Here is a 20,425-nt window from a genome sequence, read left to right as displayed (position 1 = left end):
GACCACTACTCTATTCCCCCCAAGTTCCAGCATCGACAGAATGCTGCAGATTTTCCTCATGTTTAGGATTAATTATGGATTAAGGGCAAGGATTACTTCTAACACCTATATAGGAATGTATGGCTGTATTCCTCTTTTAAATGCTACATCTAGCAAGCGAAAGCAGAACAAAGTGGGAATTACACTGACTGAATGTTCAGTTCAGTTTGTCAAGCATGAGGAGAAGCTTATCTATTACAAAAATATAAGTACTGTTACAACACAAAGCAAGAAACTTTTCAGAAGCAGACATTCATTTATTAGTCTGTATTTTCAGGGAAAAGGCAAAAAGACACATTGGTTTATTAGAATGCAGTTGAGATTCAAATTAGCAACTGATAACAAGACAAACAGATGTATGAATACACCCAGAATCTACAAGACAGACAACTTACTCCTGATCAATAACTGTCTCAGCTATTTTTTTCAAACTACTGATGCTAAGCCCTCAAAACTAGTAAAAACTTTGCTGCCAGAAACAGATTCAGTAATTGTCATTTTGTCAATCATTTAAGGGGTAAAGTTGACATGATTTAGGACATCTGTGACCAGGATCTCATTTTTCTTTTTAAGATAAAGACCTGAGAAATGGCTTGGCTAAAGATGGTGTTTAACTCTTACTTCATGAACTTTTTCCCTGATCGAAATGATGACCCTGGTCAGGAATCTCCCCTGCCATACAGCAGCTGTGAATCAGTGTGGCCGCAGTTGCTGCTCGGGATGGTAAGGAAGGAGTACCCAGCTTCAGCCCTGGTAGGGACAGAGGTGGGCTTTTAGTCATATCATAGCAGGGCAGACAGGTGTTGCGGCGCTTACCCCGCAACATCATCAGGAAAGGAGGCTGGCCTGAACCTATAAAGGTCCTGGCCAGCCTTTGTGCCAGCTTGGGCCGGCCAGCGACTTGCCTGGCCACCTCTCTCCATAGAGTTTTGGATTTTGTTAATGCATGCTTCTTTGTCATAGCCATTTTTGGTTTGGTGCATGGGTATTGATCGGAAAGGGCCAGGGGAGAGGAGCTAGGGAGCTGCCCCTCCCTGCTGGTAGGGAATGTTACAAAAAGAGGCCGACAGTCCAGCTGAACATTACGTCAGGGGGATGCTCTTGCAAGAGTCCAACCGCCCAGCGGAGCTCCACAGCAGAGCGAAGCTCCAGTAAGAAGCTGCCCACCCGCTGGAGCTCTGCTGCAAGGTCCCAGAGCAGATCAAAATCCCATGCTGCGCCTCACGCTTCTGATTGTATAATAAACGATGGCTATGGCCAAATAATTTACCCCAGGCAGGAGTGTGGTGTGGTTATTGGACCAAAGGACTCTGACCAAGGGTGGTCCCGCCCTCAAACAGCAACTCCTTTGGCAGACAGGATGTGGTGCTTAACCTTTCCTTGACTCTTAATCACCTTATCACAAGAAATACATGCTTTCACTTTCAACCAGAGTGTTGGAGATCTGGATGGGGGAACAAGGAGACTAGAAGGCTTTGGGGGAAGTATTTGGAGCAAATAAGCAACAGATCAGTCAGGGTTTTAAGCACCTGCTGCCTTTTGTCCAATCTGCTTTCTGTATTCCTGTATCCCAAAGCATGTTTCTCACTATAATTTTCTTAAATACATATGCATGAAATGTGCAGTGTCCTAACTATAGTGATTTCAGTTGTCAAGTGTGTTAGTTAAATGACAGGGAGTAGGCTTGCCACCTGTTCTTTATTTTAAGGTGCAGTTCCTTATTCATTTCAGAAATAGCCGTTGGAAAGAAGATGGGCACCATAACTGCAAAATGCAACTTTAATATATAGCAAGATAGCATACCCTACTGTACAGTATATGTCCTGACACATGCAAGATATACCACATTAATATAAATCTATTTTTTTCTGGTCTCACAATGTGTTACTTATTTTGATGCTTCTCAGGTGGCAACTTTGGTAGGAAATGAAAAAGTGAAAAGAAAAAAGAAAGGGGGAAAGTGCTGAAACAATAGAAAACTGAGGTCTCAAACATGAAGTGTGCTGTCACATTAAGAGTACAGATTTCATAACCGCTATAACTATATAAAATATTTGGGACTTTAATGTGTTAGGAATGAATTACTGTACAAAGTATATTGATCTCAACTAAACGGCATTCTTGCGAATCCACCATATAGAAATTATGAAAGCACTGAAGAGTTACTACATGTGCTATACTAAATTCGGAATAGGGTTCTTGTAATTTTAACATTTATGTTTTTGCACTTCTGTATCCCAAGTGATGAGATGTTAAAGACAACCTTGATAGAAGATGCTTCTTTTGGAAGAGAAAACAAATCTTGTGACTCATGTTTGTAATAAAATATTTATTTAAAAAGTACTGGTTGATCAGATGTTATAGAAATCTAGGAGCAAGCAGCCAATTTTTTTTAACTCAGAGTCTTCTTTTTTCACCTCTCCTTGACTTCCAAGAGAGTTGACAGAAATAAAATACAATAAAATCGACCAGAAACTTCACAGAAAAGGGCAATTAACCACAAGGATAAAATATATCATCTCCTACCATTTCAGCAGAACCACCTTCTTGATCACTAGTATGGGCAAGAGATATGTCATTTGACTAACATTTTTCCTGCTGCAGTAACTGAAGGCACCAGCCCATTAGATATGGAATGCTTACCTCAGGTCTTGTAAGCCCCCCCCCCCCCGCCCCGTGGGCTTGTACTGGGATCTCCTTGCATTTATCTGTTCTCACAAGAAAAGGCACTCACTCCCGCTGCACAATTCTTCTACAGAGAATTCTACTTGGCCTGCTTTTCCTGGTTCTCTTAACTCTGCCCATCAAGTCATTCTTAAAGGCACAGATCTCATCACTCCCACTAGTCTCAAGATTGTTGGCTTTGTAAAAGCCTTTTTACTACTGTTATATCAATATATCGACATTGTAGCCCTTTCCAAGAATAATCTCTCCCTAAATGACAGAGGCAAAGCAATTCCCTGGACCCCATACTGATGAAAAAGGAAACCATGTGTAAAATTGATATACTCTCCCTCCCCCTCCCCTCCCCTCCCTCCCCTCCACACACACACTTCCTGCCACTGTTGCAGAAGAGAGAGACTGTTTTTAAAATAAAGCTCTGTTCTAAATAAAGTTTTTAAAAGCCCTCCCAGTCATCCGGGAAGGTGGGGTGGAGCCAAAAACAGGGAAGGTGGGGTGGAGCCAAAAACAGACTCCGTTTGTACTGTTCCTTGGAAAAACCTTCTCTGTTATTATATTGAGATACTGATATCTCAGTATGAGCGTTTAGAGAAGCAGGAAGGAGCTGGCAACATGAAAGGGGGGTGAGGGGAAAGGGTGGAGCTAGGTAGGGAACATGTCAGGGCAAAGTTGTGCTCACTGGTAAATCTGCTGTTCTGGCAGTGAAGCAAATTAAAAGTCTCACTAGAAGTGGTCTCACTTGCTGAGAACATAATGGAAAGGGAAAGCAGGACTCGAGGAACTATCTCCCTACAAGAAATCTTGTTCTGACTGACATTTACTCCCATCGCGCATCAGACATCTTGTGCATAATTGACCACAGTAACTATCTAGTATTGAAGTCAGCAAGACAAGCAAATATTGATATAGCAATACCAATATGCTTTAGGTCCAGGTTTAAAATGCCTGGACATTTTGGTATGGGAGTTTTCCCAGCTTTTTTGGAACTTTTCTGAAATTTTTCAGGTCTTTTAAACTTGATTCCCCAAAATTCCTTGGCCCATAACTCATGGAACGCTAACCTCAGCTGTGTGGTGGGGCTGAAGTGTGGTATTCTCATGTTTCTCTGTTTACATGCAAGGAGGCACCCCAGAACCTGCCTCGCAGCTGCTTGCTAGTCTCAATTGGCTTTTCCTTTTGCTGCTTCTCTTAACTTTGCCCATCACTGGTTCTCTTAACTCTGCTGATATTCTGTCCCTTTCCCTTCTCACACATACACACACTCTTTCTTGCTGCTGCTGCAATAGACTCTTGTTTTTTAAAAAGAGGTTTGTTTCAATCATCAGGGAGGGCAGAAGCATAGTGGTGGAGGTGAGCTAGGGCCAAAAAGAGATTGGCTTATATTGAAATCTCAATATAAACACTTAAAGAAGCAGGAAGGAGCCAGCAACATGGAAGGGGGGTGGGTGGGCAATGAGGAAGACATGGACAGAAGGCAGTCTGGGGGACTGGGAAGGGTGGAGCTAGGAGGCTGGCTGTGGATGGAGGGAAGAGGCCCAGGACAAAGCTGTGCTCACTGGCACATCTGCATGCTCTGGCAGTGAAGCAAAATTAAATCCATGCTAGAAATGCTCTCGCTTGTCACAGGGAGGATAGAAAGTGAAAGCAGGGCTTGAGGAAATACAAGAAATCTTGCTGCAACAGATATTTTCCCTTATTGCTCAGCAGACTGTTGTGTTTGATGAAGCGTTTGATGAAGTGTAGAAGAAGAGTTGGTTTTTATACCCTGCTTTTCTCTACCTTCAAGGAGCCTCAAAGCGGCTTACAAATTCCTTTCCTTCCTCTCCCTTCAACAGGGTAGGTGGAAGGGAAGGAGTTTGTAAGGTCATTTGATACTCTTTACAGGAGAGAAAGGCAGGGTATAAATCCAAACTCCTCCTCTTCTCTTCTGCTTACAGATTTCCAGTTCACTCCTTTGCTTATATCAGTCTACAGACACAAACATAGCTCACAAAGGTCTGTGTGAGTGAGCAAGTTACGACAGAGTGGGAACTATTAAATTTTCATCCCTTCCTTCCTCTACAGAGCTCTGAACCGTATACATGATTATGTCTTCTTCACTTGCACTCACTACAGCTCTGTTGGGTAGATTAGGCAGATTTGGCTGAGTCAATGACTGGCCCAAGTTTATTCTGTAAGTTTCACGACTGAAGATGGAAGCCAGCATGATTTTGAGATGAGCCATTTGATCATTTGGGGTTGTTACTGTGTGTCCAAGCCAACAAGATCTCAATTCATCTTGAAAACAGAAGCACTGTGAAAAGGCAAGCAAAAATCAAACAGCTCCTTCTGGGAAAACACCAATATTTACCACTAATTTTCTTAAACAGTCACCTTCATCTCCAGCAGCTAAATTTCTAAGACATAAATTTAATTACTAGCACAGGTGCATCTGATCCCAGATACTTTAATCAATAGTCTCAGAATAAATGCATATATTTTAAAAGTTGACTGTGGACAGTAAGTACATTCTATTTACTACAGGATAAATGTTTATTCACATATTCCTTTCCATGCAGATAATTTTAATTTTTTTAGCCTACAGCTGGAACTGAAGTGTTTGGGCACCTATAGTTGACCATTCAGACAATTATGGAATGATACAGATGTTCAAGAAAAAGACATCCTGCCTGTCTGAAAATTCATTCCATCACAATCGGGTATTATATTCCAAAGGTTCATCATTGCCATTCTTAGCAACTTCATCTCCCGCTGCTGCTATTGCTTCTGTTTCATCTTCAAAATCTGGACTGAATATTCCAGGTGTATAGTAATTTCTTTTCAAATCTATGGAGAAAACAGAAAAAATTCAGATAGCAAGTTCTTGTCAGATGCAAAGGGAATGCTTTCTTTTTGATGATAGAAAGCATGTTAACTCAGTCTACTACACAATAAAGAAGAACAGAATGAAATGTTTTTGTAATTGTTTCTCTCTGTTTAAAGAAGAGACACCATAATAATCACCTTTTAAACTGCATTCATTGTTCTAAGATTGGTGAATCATCGGGAATTATCATGTGCAGTGCAACAAAGGAACTATGTATATTCAGTAGATCTTATGGATTTGTAGTTTGATGGGTTTCAAATAAAGGGGGGGTGGCAAAGTAATAAGTTGATGGTCAATGAGAGTGACAGTTAATAAGCTAAGTTAAGACAGTTATTTTATAAAAACAACTGAGAAGATCTGCAGAAGATAAAGACTAGTCAATGCCATTGAGTAGCATGTCTATGGCATTTCTGCACAGCACAATCCTACCGGGTTACAACTGGTATTTTACAATCTGGGTCTATTTTATCCTGGTTTCTCCCTTTGCATGGGTTCCAGTTTCTGTGAAGGAGTCAACTTGAGACCGGGAGGAAATACTTTAATTCTTTTTGCACGAGCCTGGCTTTTTTTTGTTTGTTCAACATAGATGCAACATGCATGCTTGAACATCCCTGGTGTGCTGCATTCTGATTGGCTCTTCCCCCCCAACCCGTCAAAGGCGATGCTTCTGATTGACGGATCCACAGCAACCACAGGAAAACTAAGCAGGACACACATACTCCTTTTCTCTAGCTTTGGAAAGGAACCAGTGTAGTGAGCAACATGGCAAGCACGTTGTGCTATACAAAGTAAAAACTTTTGACCAATACTAGACAGAGCACATATAGATTCCAAAATAGATTCCAAGATGGCGCCCGCAGCGGGATTTCGGTAGCAGAGCTCCACTGAACTTGGGGTTTTTTAGGCTTAGGCGTAGGCTTAGTTAGGTTTTATTTTCATTGTTTGTTGTTGTGGTTGTTAGTTGTCCAGTTAGTTACTGAGTTGGTTCTTCAGTTGTAACGTGAGTGCTGGAACTTCAGCCAAAGAGCAGTTTGAACGCACTCTGAACGCATTCTGAATGCCCAGTATCGGCGACTGGGGTGGGGCTGTTTTCGCCATTCCCAGCCAGCCAGCAGCCCACCAGCTCATTGATCGTCTCAACAACTAGCTGGGATGCCGAGTGGTGAGCGCGGGGTTTCTGTGCTGGCGGATGAGTGGGGAGAGAGAGTGAATGAGTGAACTCCCGGGAGACCATGGGAGACCACAGTGATGGGCGGCTGGTGGCGCTGGGAGGCTGGTGGCAGAGGCCTCCTTCCCCCCCTACTCTAGGTGGTGATGAGAGCGCCGTGGAATGGAGCGCAGAGCGCGGAGTCAAATAGCGGAGCTGAAGAGGTTCCCACACCCGGGAGGTCGGTAGCAGAGGCCTCCCCCACGGCACTGTGACAAGGAAGCAGAGGGATGAGATAGTTGGGAGAGCCGGTGGCAGGGGCGACTCCTCCTTCCTTCCCCCCCCCCCTCAAACAGGCCCAAGAGAGCCTAAGAGAGCTGGCCCATTACGGGTCTGGTGAGTGTGACGGCCTGGGCTCATATTGTCGATTTGAAGAAGGGAGACTGGTGGCAGGAGCCTCGTTTGCCCAGTCACTGGTGAAGAGGACTGCCCTGATTGTAGAGGCAATTGATTGTATTACATCTTGGATGAGGAGAGGCTGGTGGCTGGGGCTTTTCCTTCTCCTCCCTCCTGTCCGCCCGCCTGGTCTCTGCTGGGTCTTTGCCAGGCCTGGTTTCTGGTGGGCCCGACTTAAATGACTTGAGCAAACACTTGGGCCAGATTGGAACGGTGAATATAGATCATTTCAGTTTGAAGATCAAAGGGAGAGGCCGGTGGCAGGGGCCTCCTCCTCTGCCGCCCAGTTGCCTGGTACCACTACTGGATAGTGGAGATTGCGTTTACTGGCGTTTGTATGGGTCCAGTGGCAGTGGGCCCGGGTTTTTGCTTCAGATGATATTTCTATTGCCTTGGGACTTTTTGTAAACTGCTGGGTGCCCGGTGGCAGTGGTCCCCCTATTTCCTGTGGCAATATCGGACTGGGACGTTGGCATCATTGGTGGGGAGAAGTGGCAGTGACTCCTGACTGATGTAAATTGCATCATATGTAGCCTGGTCCACCAATTAATGTGTTGGCCTTCAGCACTTGCCATCAGGGCACTCGCATTGCGCTGCACCTGCACTTTATTAGGCTATTATTTTATTTATCCTATTTCATTTTATACTATGTTGTATGATGCTTTGGATTTAGTAGCAGTTTAGGGTAGGATAGTTAGTGTGTTAGGTGTCAGTAGGTAGTTTATTAACGGGTATCTAGCTGGGGGAATTTGCGGCCCTATATTAAGTGGTAGGTTAGTGGGTGGTGGTGGTCTGTTGTAGGGTTAGAAGATTTTACTAGGCCTTCGCTATGGAAGGGGATGGCAGCAGGGGGGGCAATGTATCAAGGCTGGGGGATCCCAGCGATATGGGAGCGGGGTAGATATAACAGTAGGCGAAGGTCATATGAGAGAAGGGGGAGGAGATGCATTCATGCTCGTCCCCCTTCTGACCTCCGACCTATCCCAAGGAATGCAGGCTGTGGGACTCAGGCATACACTGCTTTGAGCCTGGTGTTGATCAATGCCAGGTCCATTAACAACAAGGCTGCGACACTCCAGGATTTTCTTGGGGCGCAGCAGATAGACCTGCCTTGTATCACCGAGACCTGGGTGCGAGAAGGCGAGACGGTCGCCTTGGGCGAAGTCTTGCCCCCAGGTTTCGCGTGTGTCCACCAGCCTCGAACAAAGGGCTGGGGGGGGGGGAGTGGCAATGTTCATCTGGGATTCCATCGCCTTCAGGGCAATCCCTGTCCCTCAGATCTCTGGGTTAGAGTGTGCCGGCCTGGAGTGGCTGTCCCAGAAGAGATTGGCTGCCTTCCTGGTGTACCGGTCGCCTAGCACACCCAGGGATGGACTGCCACAGCTGCTGGCCGAGTGGGCGTTGCGATTCCCTCGACTGATTGTTTTGGGGGACTTCAACGTCCATGTTCAGCCGCAGTGGACTTAGTGTCATCCATGGCGACGCTAGGACTCTCCTATTAAATTCTGGCGCCACCCATGAGGCCGGTCACATCTTGGATCTGATTTTTGGATCATGAGTGGATATGGTCGTATCCTCTATTAGTAGAGTGCCATGGTCTGATCATTTTGCCTTGACGATCCAGATGGACCTGCCGCGCCAACCCTGCTAGGCGACGGACCTATTTATGTCTGCCCATGGAGACTTATGGAACCAATTGGTTTCCTGAATGCTCTGCAGGATCCTGAGCCCCCTGGCACCCTCGATGAGCAGGTGATAGACTGGAATTCCAGACTTTCCGATGCCATTGAGGTGATTGCTCCCAAGCACCCTCTGCATCCCCGTTTACGGCAAGCTCCTTGGTACACTGAGGAGCTATGCCAAATGAAGCGAGAACTCAGATGGCTAGAGCGAGCGTGGAGGAAGTTTCGCAGTGAAGTAGGGCGAACAACTTATAGGACGTTTATGCAAGCCTATGAGTTGGCAGCGAAGAGGGCCTATTTCTCATCCTCTCTCGCATCTGCTAGCTTTCGTCCTGCACAACTTTTTCGGATTGTTCGGTCCCTCACTTCATTAGTAGAGGGTTCCACAAATTCCCAATTGGCTATTGGCTGTGAGGCATTTCAGAGCTTTTTTGCAGATAAAGTCACGGTACTCCGCCGGGACCTTCCACCCACTCTTGATACAGCTAGAGAACTCGAGGCTCCTTCGCCGTCTTTGGGTCTCACTTTAGACCGGTTTTCCCTGCTCTGCGAGTCACTTCTGACAAAAAGTCGTTAAATCCAAAAATGGTGAGCTGGGACAGGAAATCAAATTATCCTGTGATTAATTATCTAATAATGTTAATGGATATTTTTGGGTCCTTGATTCAGCACCAGAAATTATTGCTTTGATCACTCCCCTTGCAACTCACCTAAGATTCTGGATGGGAAATGGAAATAATTAGTACATGATCAATATTATATATTTTAAAGAATTAACAAACTATGGAAGTGAATATGAGCATGCCAAACTTGCTGGCATTGTGTAGTTTTAAAATATATATGTGAAGTTTTCTAAAAATTTTGCTGCTAGAAGACTTTAGCTGTTGTCTGAAGTCTTGGGAACTAGGTAGAAACTAGAATATGGGCCAGACTGTGTGCAGAATTCACTGTCCGTCTTAGATCTGGCAGTATAAACTGTTCTTAGGACTTGTTTGTTCATAAATATGCAAAGATCTTTTTGGGCATACCTGGAAGTCTGAGTTTCCTGCAACAGGCATTGCAGTGGTGCTTTGATATAAAGTTTTTGATTGCTTCTTCCCCAAGATTTGCTGGTCCAAATGCCACCCCTTTGGCACTGAAAGAAATCAGAAAAAACTCATGAATCCATAAGTCTGTGATTGAAGTCATTTAAACAAACCTGAAAGGACTGGTGCTTAGTTAGTTTGTCTATGTATATTGTGCATCCTCTCTACTTCACTAAGAAACTTCAACAGCATGATATTCCAATGATCGCTTTGGGCAGACAATTGTCTTTATGAGAGTAAGATGTAAATTATGTGTGTTACATGAAAATATAGTGCCTACATTAACACCAGTCGTCTAGATCATTAAATATTTCATATTTCTAACCACTGAGTCAGTCACTCATTATGATTACAACCAATCTTAAACCCTGAAAACTAACCAACTCCTTGAACTGGGATTCCCTGAAAACTAACTAATGGGGTTTGATTGACCAGGATGGCACTCTGCCTGCTGCCTACATGCTTCTTGATTCCTATCCAAGAGAATCAGTAATTAAATTTCCTCTTTATGCTTATAGTCTGGAGGAAGAATTAAATGCACTACACTTAAATCATGCTTCTGCATGCCGGTCCCAAGCCCGGATAAATGGGGAGGGTTAGAGAAAGACACGGCGACCTACTCTGTAAAAAAACTTCGCCTTGAAAACCCGTATAGAAAAGCTCTTAAAGCATGATGCGATCCGATGGTAGGCCCCCCAGGCCAAAGGATGCTCTAAATTTTGTAAAGGATATTGGCGTGCCCCAAGATGAAGGGAAAGGACGGTGCTGTATTAATGCCCACACATTGGCAACTTGGAATGTGCGTGGCATGAATTTGGGCAAACTTGACATTGTAAAATGTGAAATGACAAGACTTCATATTAATATTCTCGGAATCAGTGACTGGAAATGGATATTTTCAATCAGATGATTTCATAGTATTTTATTCCGGACATGATGACATCAGAAGGAATGGAGTGGCTTTTATCATCTCAAAGAAGACTTCAAAGGCAATAGAAAGTTTCAAAGCAACCAACGATCGCATCATGGCCATCCGTATGCGCAGTAAACCAGTGAACATCTCCATTGTGTAGGTCTATTCTCCGACAATGGATGCCAATGAGGAGGTAGTTGAAGACTTCTATGCTGAAGTCCAAAGAACTCTGAACGAACTCCCAAAGAAGGATATTGTCTACATCATGGGCGATTTCAACTCCAAAGTTGGAAACCAGTCAGAGGCAGATGTTGTAGGCCATTTCGGGCTTGGAGAAAGAAATGAAGCTGGCGATCGTTTGGTACAGTTCTGCCAAGAAAATTGGCTCAGGATAACAAACACATTTTAATGCAGCCAAAACGCCGACTGTACACATGGACATCCCCCAGCAGACTCCACCATAATCAAATCGACTTCATTATGTGCAGCCATCGTTGGCGAAATTCGATCATGGCAGCAAAAACCTTTCCAGGGGCTGACTGTGGTTCAGACCACGAACTACTTGCAGCTAAGATTAGGGTCAGATTCTGTAGCATCAAAAAAGGCGCAGCAATAAGAAAATTTGACACATCCAAGGTCCCTCTTTCACATACTATTGAGGTGACAAATAGATTTGAGCCACTCAATACTGCAAAGAAGAAACCTGAAAAGCTGTGGGATGAAATACAGAAATACAATGATGGAAACAGCCCACAAGCATGTCACATTCAAGAAGCCAGAAAAACGACAATACTGGTTGTCAGAACAAACCATCAAAATTGCAGACCACAGAAGAGCAGCAAAAGCAGCTGGCAACAAAGATGAATGCTGATTTTCAGTGAGCAGCGAGGAAAGACAAAGAAGCGGACTGGAATGAACGTCGTAAACAACTTGAAGAAGACTATCTGAAAGGCCACACAAGGAGCCTCTTCTCGCAGATCAAGAAGACATGAAAACCTTTCATTGCTCATAAAGGAAACATCAAGGACAAGAAAGGAAAGGAACTAATTCACCATCCTAGTATCAAGGAAAGATGGAAAGAATACAGAAATCCGGACCAACACATGAGGCAGGCAACCTGGATTTGGAGCCCCCAATCCTGGAGTTAGAAGTCGTTAAGGCGATGAAGCAACTAGATAAAAACAAAGCACCTGGTATAGACAACATCCCGGCAGAGTTAATACGGCCCGTACCAGTTAAAACCATCATGGTCCTGTGTCAGGCAGTATGGGAATCCACTGAGTGGCCTCAGGACTGGAAAAGATCAGTCTTCATCCCTTTACTAAAGAAAGGTGATTACCGTGTTTGTTCCAATTATCGCACAATAGCCCTCATCCCACATGCAAGCAAGATCCTTCTCAAGATAATACAAGAAAGGCTAAGACCAATTGTCGAAGCACAACTCCCTGATGTACAAGCAGGCTTTCGACGCGGTCGTGGCACTCGCGATCACATTGCAAACTTGCGATGGATCATGGAGAAAGCGCGAGAATACCAGAAGAACATCTACATGTGCTTCATTGATTACTGCAAGGCCTTTGACAGTGTAGAGCATGATAAGCTATAGCAAGCCCTGCAAGAACTAGGTGTGTCGCCACATCTGATCAAGCTGATACAGTTGCTCTACACCAACCAGGAATCCACAGTAAGAATGGCACATGGGGACACAGACTGGTTCCAAATCGGCAAAGGTGTCCGACAGGGCTGCATTTTCTCACCCTACTTGTTCAACCTCTATGCCAAAGTGATCATGCGAAAATCAGAGCTAGAAGACTCAAAAATAGGAGTGAAAATTGGTGGCAGAAACATCAACAATCTTCATTACACAGATGATACAACACTGCTTGCAGAGACCAAGAATGATCTGAGACAGTTGATAGTGAAGATCAAAACTGAAAGCAAAAAAATGGGCCTCCATCTCAATATGAAGAAAACAAACATCATGACAACAGCTAACATAGATCGGGCCCAAATTAGCATTGACAATGAGGACATTGAGTGCGTCCAGGACTTCATCTTCCTAGGATCAAAAATTGACTGTAATGGAGAAGTAACTCCTGAGATAAAGCGGAGAATAGCATTAGGACGTAGCGTAATGCTGAGTATGAATAAAATTTGGAGAAGCGGAGACATCAGCATCAAAACCAAGCACAGGCTAGTCCAAGCCATCATCTTCCCCATAACCATGTATGGGTATGAAAGCTGGACTATAAAGAAAGCCGACAGAAGAATAGACACTTTCGAGTTGTGGTGTTGGCAAAAACTACTGCACATACCATGGACAGCTAGGATGACAAATGCAGAAGTCTTGAGCCGCATAAAACCAGATACATCACAGAAGGGAAAATAACCAGGCTCAGACTTACATACTTCGGTCATGTGATGCAATCAAATTCGCTAGAAAAATCTATGATGCTCGGTCTTGTCAATGGCAGGAGAAGACCTGGATGCCAAAGAATACGATGGGTAGATACCATAAAAGCTGATACAGGCATGAGCATCAACCAGCTGAAGGAAGCAGTACTTAATCGAAAAATGTGGAAAGAGCTTGCATATTGGGTCGCCAAGGGTCGAGAACGACTAAATGGATAACATCATCATCACACTTAAATCAATTCTTCTAGAGCAAAGTCCCTGTATGTTTGAATTAAGGAGATATACAAACAAGATGAAACAGCTGTTATGTAAATAAACAACTACCTATTTAAGGTTACAGTTATTTACAGAATACATTAATGCAGACAAGCCACCGTGTCACAATTTTCAGTACATTATATTTATTTGTAACCCTACATTTTGGAAATGTGACACTCTCTGGGCAACATAGCAGAGCTAACAAAGAATTTCAGAATGTTTCTAAGAAATGCACAACTGTATCTTCAGGATGCCAGACATCTAGAATCACTGTTGAATAATAACAGATTTTAAATATTAGCTTGTAAGATCAGTGTTTATTAATTTTAATACTGATACACTATGATTCTGAAGAATTTAATTAGCACTTTAGATGATCATAGAACAAGATTTGCTGTGTAAAGTAAATTTTATTTCTATAACATACTCTGTAAGGACAGCAGAAATCCCATTTTAATATTGGGAAAGAGCTAATTCTTACTAACAAAATGCTCATTTATTTCTTCCAAAGAGAGAAGCTTGCAAATGAGAAGAAAACCAACAGAAGTACAAAGTTGTTAAAATAGTATTTTCTTTTTTTTACTGAGTAGCTTGTTTTATAATGGTATGAAAGTTTTTTAATCCTTTGACCAAAACTTTGAGTACAGACTGAATATAGGTTCTTGAACAAGTTAAGGTGAAGATCTCCTGTGGGATGCATGTGAAGGACAGACTGTCTATTTATATGGGAACCAATTCCCCAGACTTTCGTAAACTTTGAAAAATATTATTCTAAAATTCAGCCTTTCTGACTGGCATTTTACAAGCAGTGGAATCCTCTCCATGGATTCATTCAAGCGTAATTCATCCAAATACTTTTCTTGACTGATGCTCTGAGCTATCATTTGAGTCCTCATAAAGGAAAATACTGGCATTATTTATATCTGTTAGTAGCAACACCTATTTTAAAAGAATTCTCATAGGAGGAATGTACAAATATTGCATGTGTGTGTATCATCTCTCCATATATGATATCGTAAATGACAGACCTGCAAAAGGGCAAAAAAGTATTGGAAAGAAATAACATGGCGAAATGCAGAAAATTTTGAAAGTCAAATTTGCTATGTATGCTAAGTGTATGCTACTGGGTATCTTGCCCAATAATATTCCAAAAGTCTTGGAAGGGTTATTTAGCTATAAGATAATGGCAGCCAGAGCATGTTTGCAACAAAATGGAAAACAGTAGGCTATCTATGGTAGAAAGACTGGGAAAGTAAACTATCAGAGTATGCAGTAATAGTGAAATGTAACAAATTATGTGAATAACAGATCAAATGGAAAGCAAATTACTCATATTAACGTTAGAAAATGGAGAGCAGAGGAGGATGTAACTGAACTGACACATATATCAAGTATTGTCAGGTTTTTTTGTTATACTATATATTGTATATATTGTCTCAAAATGTGTTCGAAAGAGGAATAATTAAATACATAGAAAATAATTAAATGAATAATTAGCAAATAAAAAATATTCTCTCTACTTGTAGCCAACATTTGCATTCAGCACTACTCTGACTTTTCTTAGTGTCCTTTAAGCCAATCTGCAAAATGTGTGCATTATGGTATTCTAATCAGTCAATTAAAGAGATACAAATAGGTCACTACCAAAAATACAAAGAGTGCTACTGTCAGAAGCATGTAAAAATATGCAAATATGCATCACAGATAATATTTCACATTAATGACTCACTTTAAACATGTCACCTTCTATGTGACAAAGTAACATACTTACTGTGTGTCTTCAGGTTTAATAACGGATGGATCAGTAAGGTTCTCTCCAACACCTACAGCAAACAAATTTACAAAATGTGTTAGAACTCAATTCCATTTTTAAAAAATGTATTTATGAAATAACAGCCAATGCAATTATTTATATAATTATCTAATTTTCATCTTTAGAGTACAAACTGAAAAGGCAAAATTACAAGTATAAAATGCATTAGCAACTAACAAGCTAATGCGGCACGCCTGTCTCATTTTTGCAGATTATTATTATTGTTACTGTTTGATGTGATGCCAAACCGTCCTACACACATCAATCCAAAGATTTTCTCAATTTAGAGGAACTGGCCCATTTATCTCAATGCCAAGGAACTCTAAAATCAAGTTGCACATTTCTGTGGAATTTGGAGGTATGTCTAACACTGTAATGAATGAATCAGGACTAACAGTTATAAAGCTCCATATATATGCTAGTGAGCATATACTACAGTCACTGAATCAGGCAGCATATGTATTCTCAGTGTGTAACAGACTTCCCTCTGTGATACACCTCTGAAGATGCCAGCCACAGATGCAGGCAAAACGTTAGGAACAAGATCTATCAGACCACAGCCACACAGCCCGGAAAACCCACAACAACCAATAGTATCTTTTTTCTCTCTCCAGTGGGGTGTCCCTTATACCATCAAATGGGGCAAATACATTGGTACATGGGTACCATGGACTGCCAAAAAGGCAAATAAAATGATTCTAAATCAAATCAAGCCTGAATTCTCCCTAGAACAGGGGTCGGCAACCTTTACCACCCAAAGAGCCCTTGGACCCGTTTTCCACAGCCCCGAAGATCTACTGAGCTGGAGAGGCGGTTCAGCACAGAGATGCCTCCAGTTCGGCTCCTCCATTCGCATTTCCCTCCAGCGCTGGAAGGCGGAGGTGCCAGGCAGGGAAACCCCCTCTGCCCAATGGAGCAGAGCGGGGATGGCGGCTGCTCTGTGGGGCGGGGGGGATGGTGGCTGCGGGGATGGCAGAGGGGTGATGGCGGCTGCTCTGGAGGGACACGCCCATGCTACCCTCCGACCTCCAGCACAGCGCTGGAAAGAGAGGTGAGTGGAGGGGACGGAAAAAGCAGCACCCTCACGCACGGAGCTGCCTCCGGTTCGGCCCCTCCACTCACCTTTCCTTCCAGCACTGCTCTGGAAGGACATGCCCACGCTACCCTCTGACCTCTAGGCCACACGGAGCAGCAGTATAAGGCTGAAAGAGCCACATGCGGCTCTGGAGCCACAGGTTGCAGACTCCTGCCCTAGAAGATAACATGACAGAACTGAGGCTATCATACTTTGGTCACAAGACTCACTGGGAAAGATGATAACCAAGTTGAAGATAGCAGGAAAAGAGGAAATGAGATGAGTTGACTCAATCAAGGACACCACAGCCCTCAGTTTGCAAGACTGGAGCAAGGCTGTTAATGATAGCATGTTCTGGAAGTCATTAATTCATAGTGTCAACATAACTTGAAAGTGATTTGATGGCACTTAACACACACATACACACTTTTACTTCTTTGCTAAATACCATTGACCCACTTTCCACTCCTAGAACCACCTATCTGAAACCAGCAATCTAACAAGAGTCCAAAAAAAAAATAAAAACAAAAAACAGCAGCCCAGTTCTTCCATATGACTTCTGCTGAAGTCTTCCACAGCTTTCCCCAAGGCTGTTTTTCCAGCTATACAACTCAGTCCACTGGACAAAGCCCCTTTCTCTTCAACATTCTCTACAACATTAACTCTCAGCCCCACCCACCTCACAGGGTGTTTGTTGTGAAGGGGGGAAGGGCAAGGAGATTGTAAGCCCTATTAAGTCTCCTGCAGGAGAGAAAGGGGGGATATAAATCCAAACTCCTCCTCATTCTCTTTCTCTTCCTCTTCCTCTTCCTCCTCTTCTTCTTCTTAAGATAATGCCTCAATTATTTATTATATTGTTAGCAATCTGGCACATGTATTGTAAAATGGAGAAAATATAGTCATGCGTACAATTATTATCTCAATGTAGTGCAGTTATACTATGATTGAAATCGCAAAGTGTTTTTGAAATTGAACCAACAATTTTACAGATTTTTTTAAAAAAATCATATATATTTCTTCCACTCTCCCACAATGCTTTCAGGTTCTGTGCAGAGACCTTTCACCTCCATTTCAGCTTTCAAAAGAAGCTAGCTATCCACACTGCAATTTCAGATGTTTGTCTAAACAGAACACTGTGGCACTTTATGATGAATAGATGAGTTTGCACTTTGAATGTGAAGATAATAAATGAGGTAAAGAGCAGCAGTGGCGTAGGAGGTTAAGAGCTTGTGTATCTAATCTGGAGGAACCAGGTTTGACTCCCAGCTCTGCCGCTTGAGGTGTGGAGGTTTATCTGGGTTATTCAGATTAGCCTGTACACTCACACACATGACAGCTGGGTGACCTTGGGCTAGTCACAGTTTCTCGGAGCTCTCTCAGCCCCACCCACCTCACAGGTGTTTGTTGTGAGTGGGGAAGGGCAAGGAGATTGTAAGCCCCTTTGAGTCTCCTGCAGGAGAGAAAGGGGGGATATAAATCCAAACTCTTCTTCTTCTTTAAGGGGATGGAAGGTTTATTTTACTTGACAAATGCATCTCAGTGTACTTCACACTCTTTGAATTCTGTGAATAAATTAAGTCCCTAGTACCTATGTTCTTTGAAACAAATAGCAAGCAATTATATTTTATTCACATGATGGCTGATGGTTTGTCTATCTTTTTAATACCGCCTTAAAATATGTTGGCTCCAATCAAGCCACTGTACAAGTGTATGCTCTATTGAACCTCCTTATGAGCAACGAATTCTCCATTGTCTCCTATAGCTAGAACCTGCAGCAAGTATATGATCCATCTTTCATATTTTGTGGACGGTATTTAATTCTTTTATCTATGCTTACCATGAGCTGTTTTAGCATAAGTTTGCTATGGCAGAAGACAATAGCCATGGTTCAAAAGAAGGACGAATGTTCAAGACAGCAGAATAATGGATGAGAAAGGCAGGGTTGCTATTGCCAAATCATCACTCAGTTGGTGCACATCTCATTAAAAGATCAAGGAGTGGGAGATATGCTGTACTTCCTATTCTGCTGCTCTGCTTCACTATTCCTGCTTTTCTACTCCCTATTGCTTTGTCCTGCTGCAGGCAAACAAGGATGGGTAGAGGAAAAGCAGGCTGGGGGTACAACTGCTGATCAGATAGGTCTGATCTCTTGTAAAATCTTTGGGTGGCAATTGTACAGAAGAGAATGGTGGTATGGAAGAAGTGTGGTATGGGCTCTGCAATGTTCTCACTTTTTATGTACATACCCAGGCCTTTAATCAAGGAGTTCTTCTTTTAACATCATTTTAACAGGGTGGCCTCTGCTTGAAAAATGTTATATTCATTTTAAACCACTCAGAGTTTATGCTGTTGCCAGGTTTTTACTACTGAGTTGTAATCAACAACCTTTAATGTTTTATTTTTTAAGCCACTTCATATAGATGCTCTGGAGAGATGGCATAATTGTTTTTCTAAATAAATGCCATTCCAAAGAGACTGCGATCACTGAAGTTAGAAGACATATTTGCCTGTGTGTAACACCACACAGCACATTAGAGACTCTGAAGTTCCTGGAGTTCATAGTATGATATCACACAAGGACGTAGGTATAGATTTTTTATGGGGGGGGGGTTTCGGGATGGGGCCGCACCCCCACCCGCCCCTAGGGTAAGGCCACGCTTCCCCAAGCCCCGCCCCCGGCCTAGCGCTTATAAAACCAGCGCTTCAAGGCCAGGGACGGCAGACTCCCCTGCCCTGCCCTCCCCTGCCCCCACCAGCTGGGCTCCCAGCTGGCAGCTGGCAGTTCCTTCTGCCCTCCTCTCTGGGAAGAGGCTTAGAGGGAAAATGGAGCCCGGTGCAAAATCTGAGTCCCCACCCCACCCTGCCCCCCGAGCAGCCGCTGTGATACTAGAATCCACCCCCAAACAGCATGACTTTTAATGGTGTTTAAACTAGAGAGCCCAAATTCTCCTTTTAAATCCACCTTAAAGGGAGAATCTGGGGTCCCCAGTTAAATAACATTGAAAGTGATGCTGTTTTGTGGTGGATTATCCCCCACCGTGAAACAGCATCACTTTCAATGTGGCGTAGTGGTTAAGAGCAGGTGCTTTCTCATCTGGAGGAACTGGGTTTGATTCCCTGCTCTGCCGCTTGAGCTGTGGAGGCTTATCTGGGGAATTCAGATTAGCCTGTACACTCCCACACACGCCAGCTGGGTGACCTTGAGCTAGTCACAGCTTTTCGGAGTTCTCCCAGCCCCACCCACCTCACAAGGTGTTTGCTGTGAGGGGGGAAGGGCAAGGAGATTGTAAGCTCCTTTGAGTCTCCTACAGGAGAGAAAGGGAGGATATAAATCCAAACTCTTCTTCTTCTTCTTCTAAACTGAGGACCTCAGATTCTCCCTTTAAATCCATGCCGAAGGGGGTGGATTTAAAAGGAAATTTGGGGGGGGGGGGGTGCCTGCTGTCAGAGGTGCAATTGTTAAGCTACCAGCACCAAACTTTTAGGGTATCTTTAGGAGACTCTCCTAATGATACCACCCAGTTTTGATGAAGTTTGGTTCAGAAGGTCCAAAGTTATGGACCCTCAAAGGTGTAGCCCCATCTCCTATTACCTCCCATTGGAAACAATAGGGGATGGGCACCCCCTTTGGAAGTCTATAGCTTTAGACCCCCTGGACCAAACTTCACAAAACCTGGATGGTATCAGTAAGAGACTCTCCTGATGTTACCTCCCAGGTTTGGTGAAATTTAGTTCAGGATGTCCAAAGTTATGGACCCTCAAAGGTGTAGCCCCCATCTTCTATTAGCTCCCATTGGAAAAAATGGAGGATGGGGGCACCCCCTTTGGGAGTCCGTAACTTTGGACCCCCTGAACCAAACCTCACCAAACCTGGGTAGTATCATCAGGAGAGTCCACCAAACAATTCCTGAAAGTTTGGTGCTGCTAGCCCCAACAATGCGCCCCCTGCAGGCCAAAAACCGAAAAACACTAAAATGTTTTAAAAACCCACAAA

At 43.3% G+C, this 20,425-nt stretch overlaps 1 protein-coding gene across 1 annotated transcript in view; it reads right to left on the bottom strand.

Annotated features, from left to right (window-relative positions):
• Positions 1–5,151: 5,151 nt before the first annotated feature.
• The window catches only part of TRPM6 (transient receptor potential cation channel subfamily M member 6), a 97,977-nt gene continuing 82,703 nt past the window's right edge, over positions 5,152–20,425 (bottom strand). Inside the window, exons 37-39 of the mRNA XM_048504184.1 lie at positions 15,315–15,366; positions 9,901–10,007; positions 5,152–5,547 (exon numbers count right to left, since the gene is read on the bottom strand). Coding sequence (XP_048360141.1) covers positions 5,411–5,547; positions 9,901–10,007; positions 15,315–15,366 — 296 coding nt within the window. The 3' untranslated portion in view covers positions 5,152–5,410. The remainder of the gene's footprint in view (positions 5,548–9,900; positions 10,008–15,314; positions 15,367–20,425) is intronic.

The sequence above is a fragment of the Sphaerodactylus townsendi genome, linkage group LG07 (assembly GCF_021028975.2).
Source record: "Sphaerodactylus townsendi isolate TG3544 linkage group LG07, MPM_Stown_v2.3, whole genome shotgun sequence".
Lineage (NCBI taxonomy): Eukaryota > Metazoa > Chordata > Lepidosauria > Squamata > Sphaerodactylidae > Sphaerodactylus > Sphaerodactylus townsendi.
Note: the sequence above shows the minus strand (reverse complement) of the source record. Positions and strands in the feature narration are given on the sequence as shown.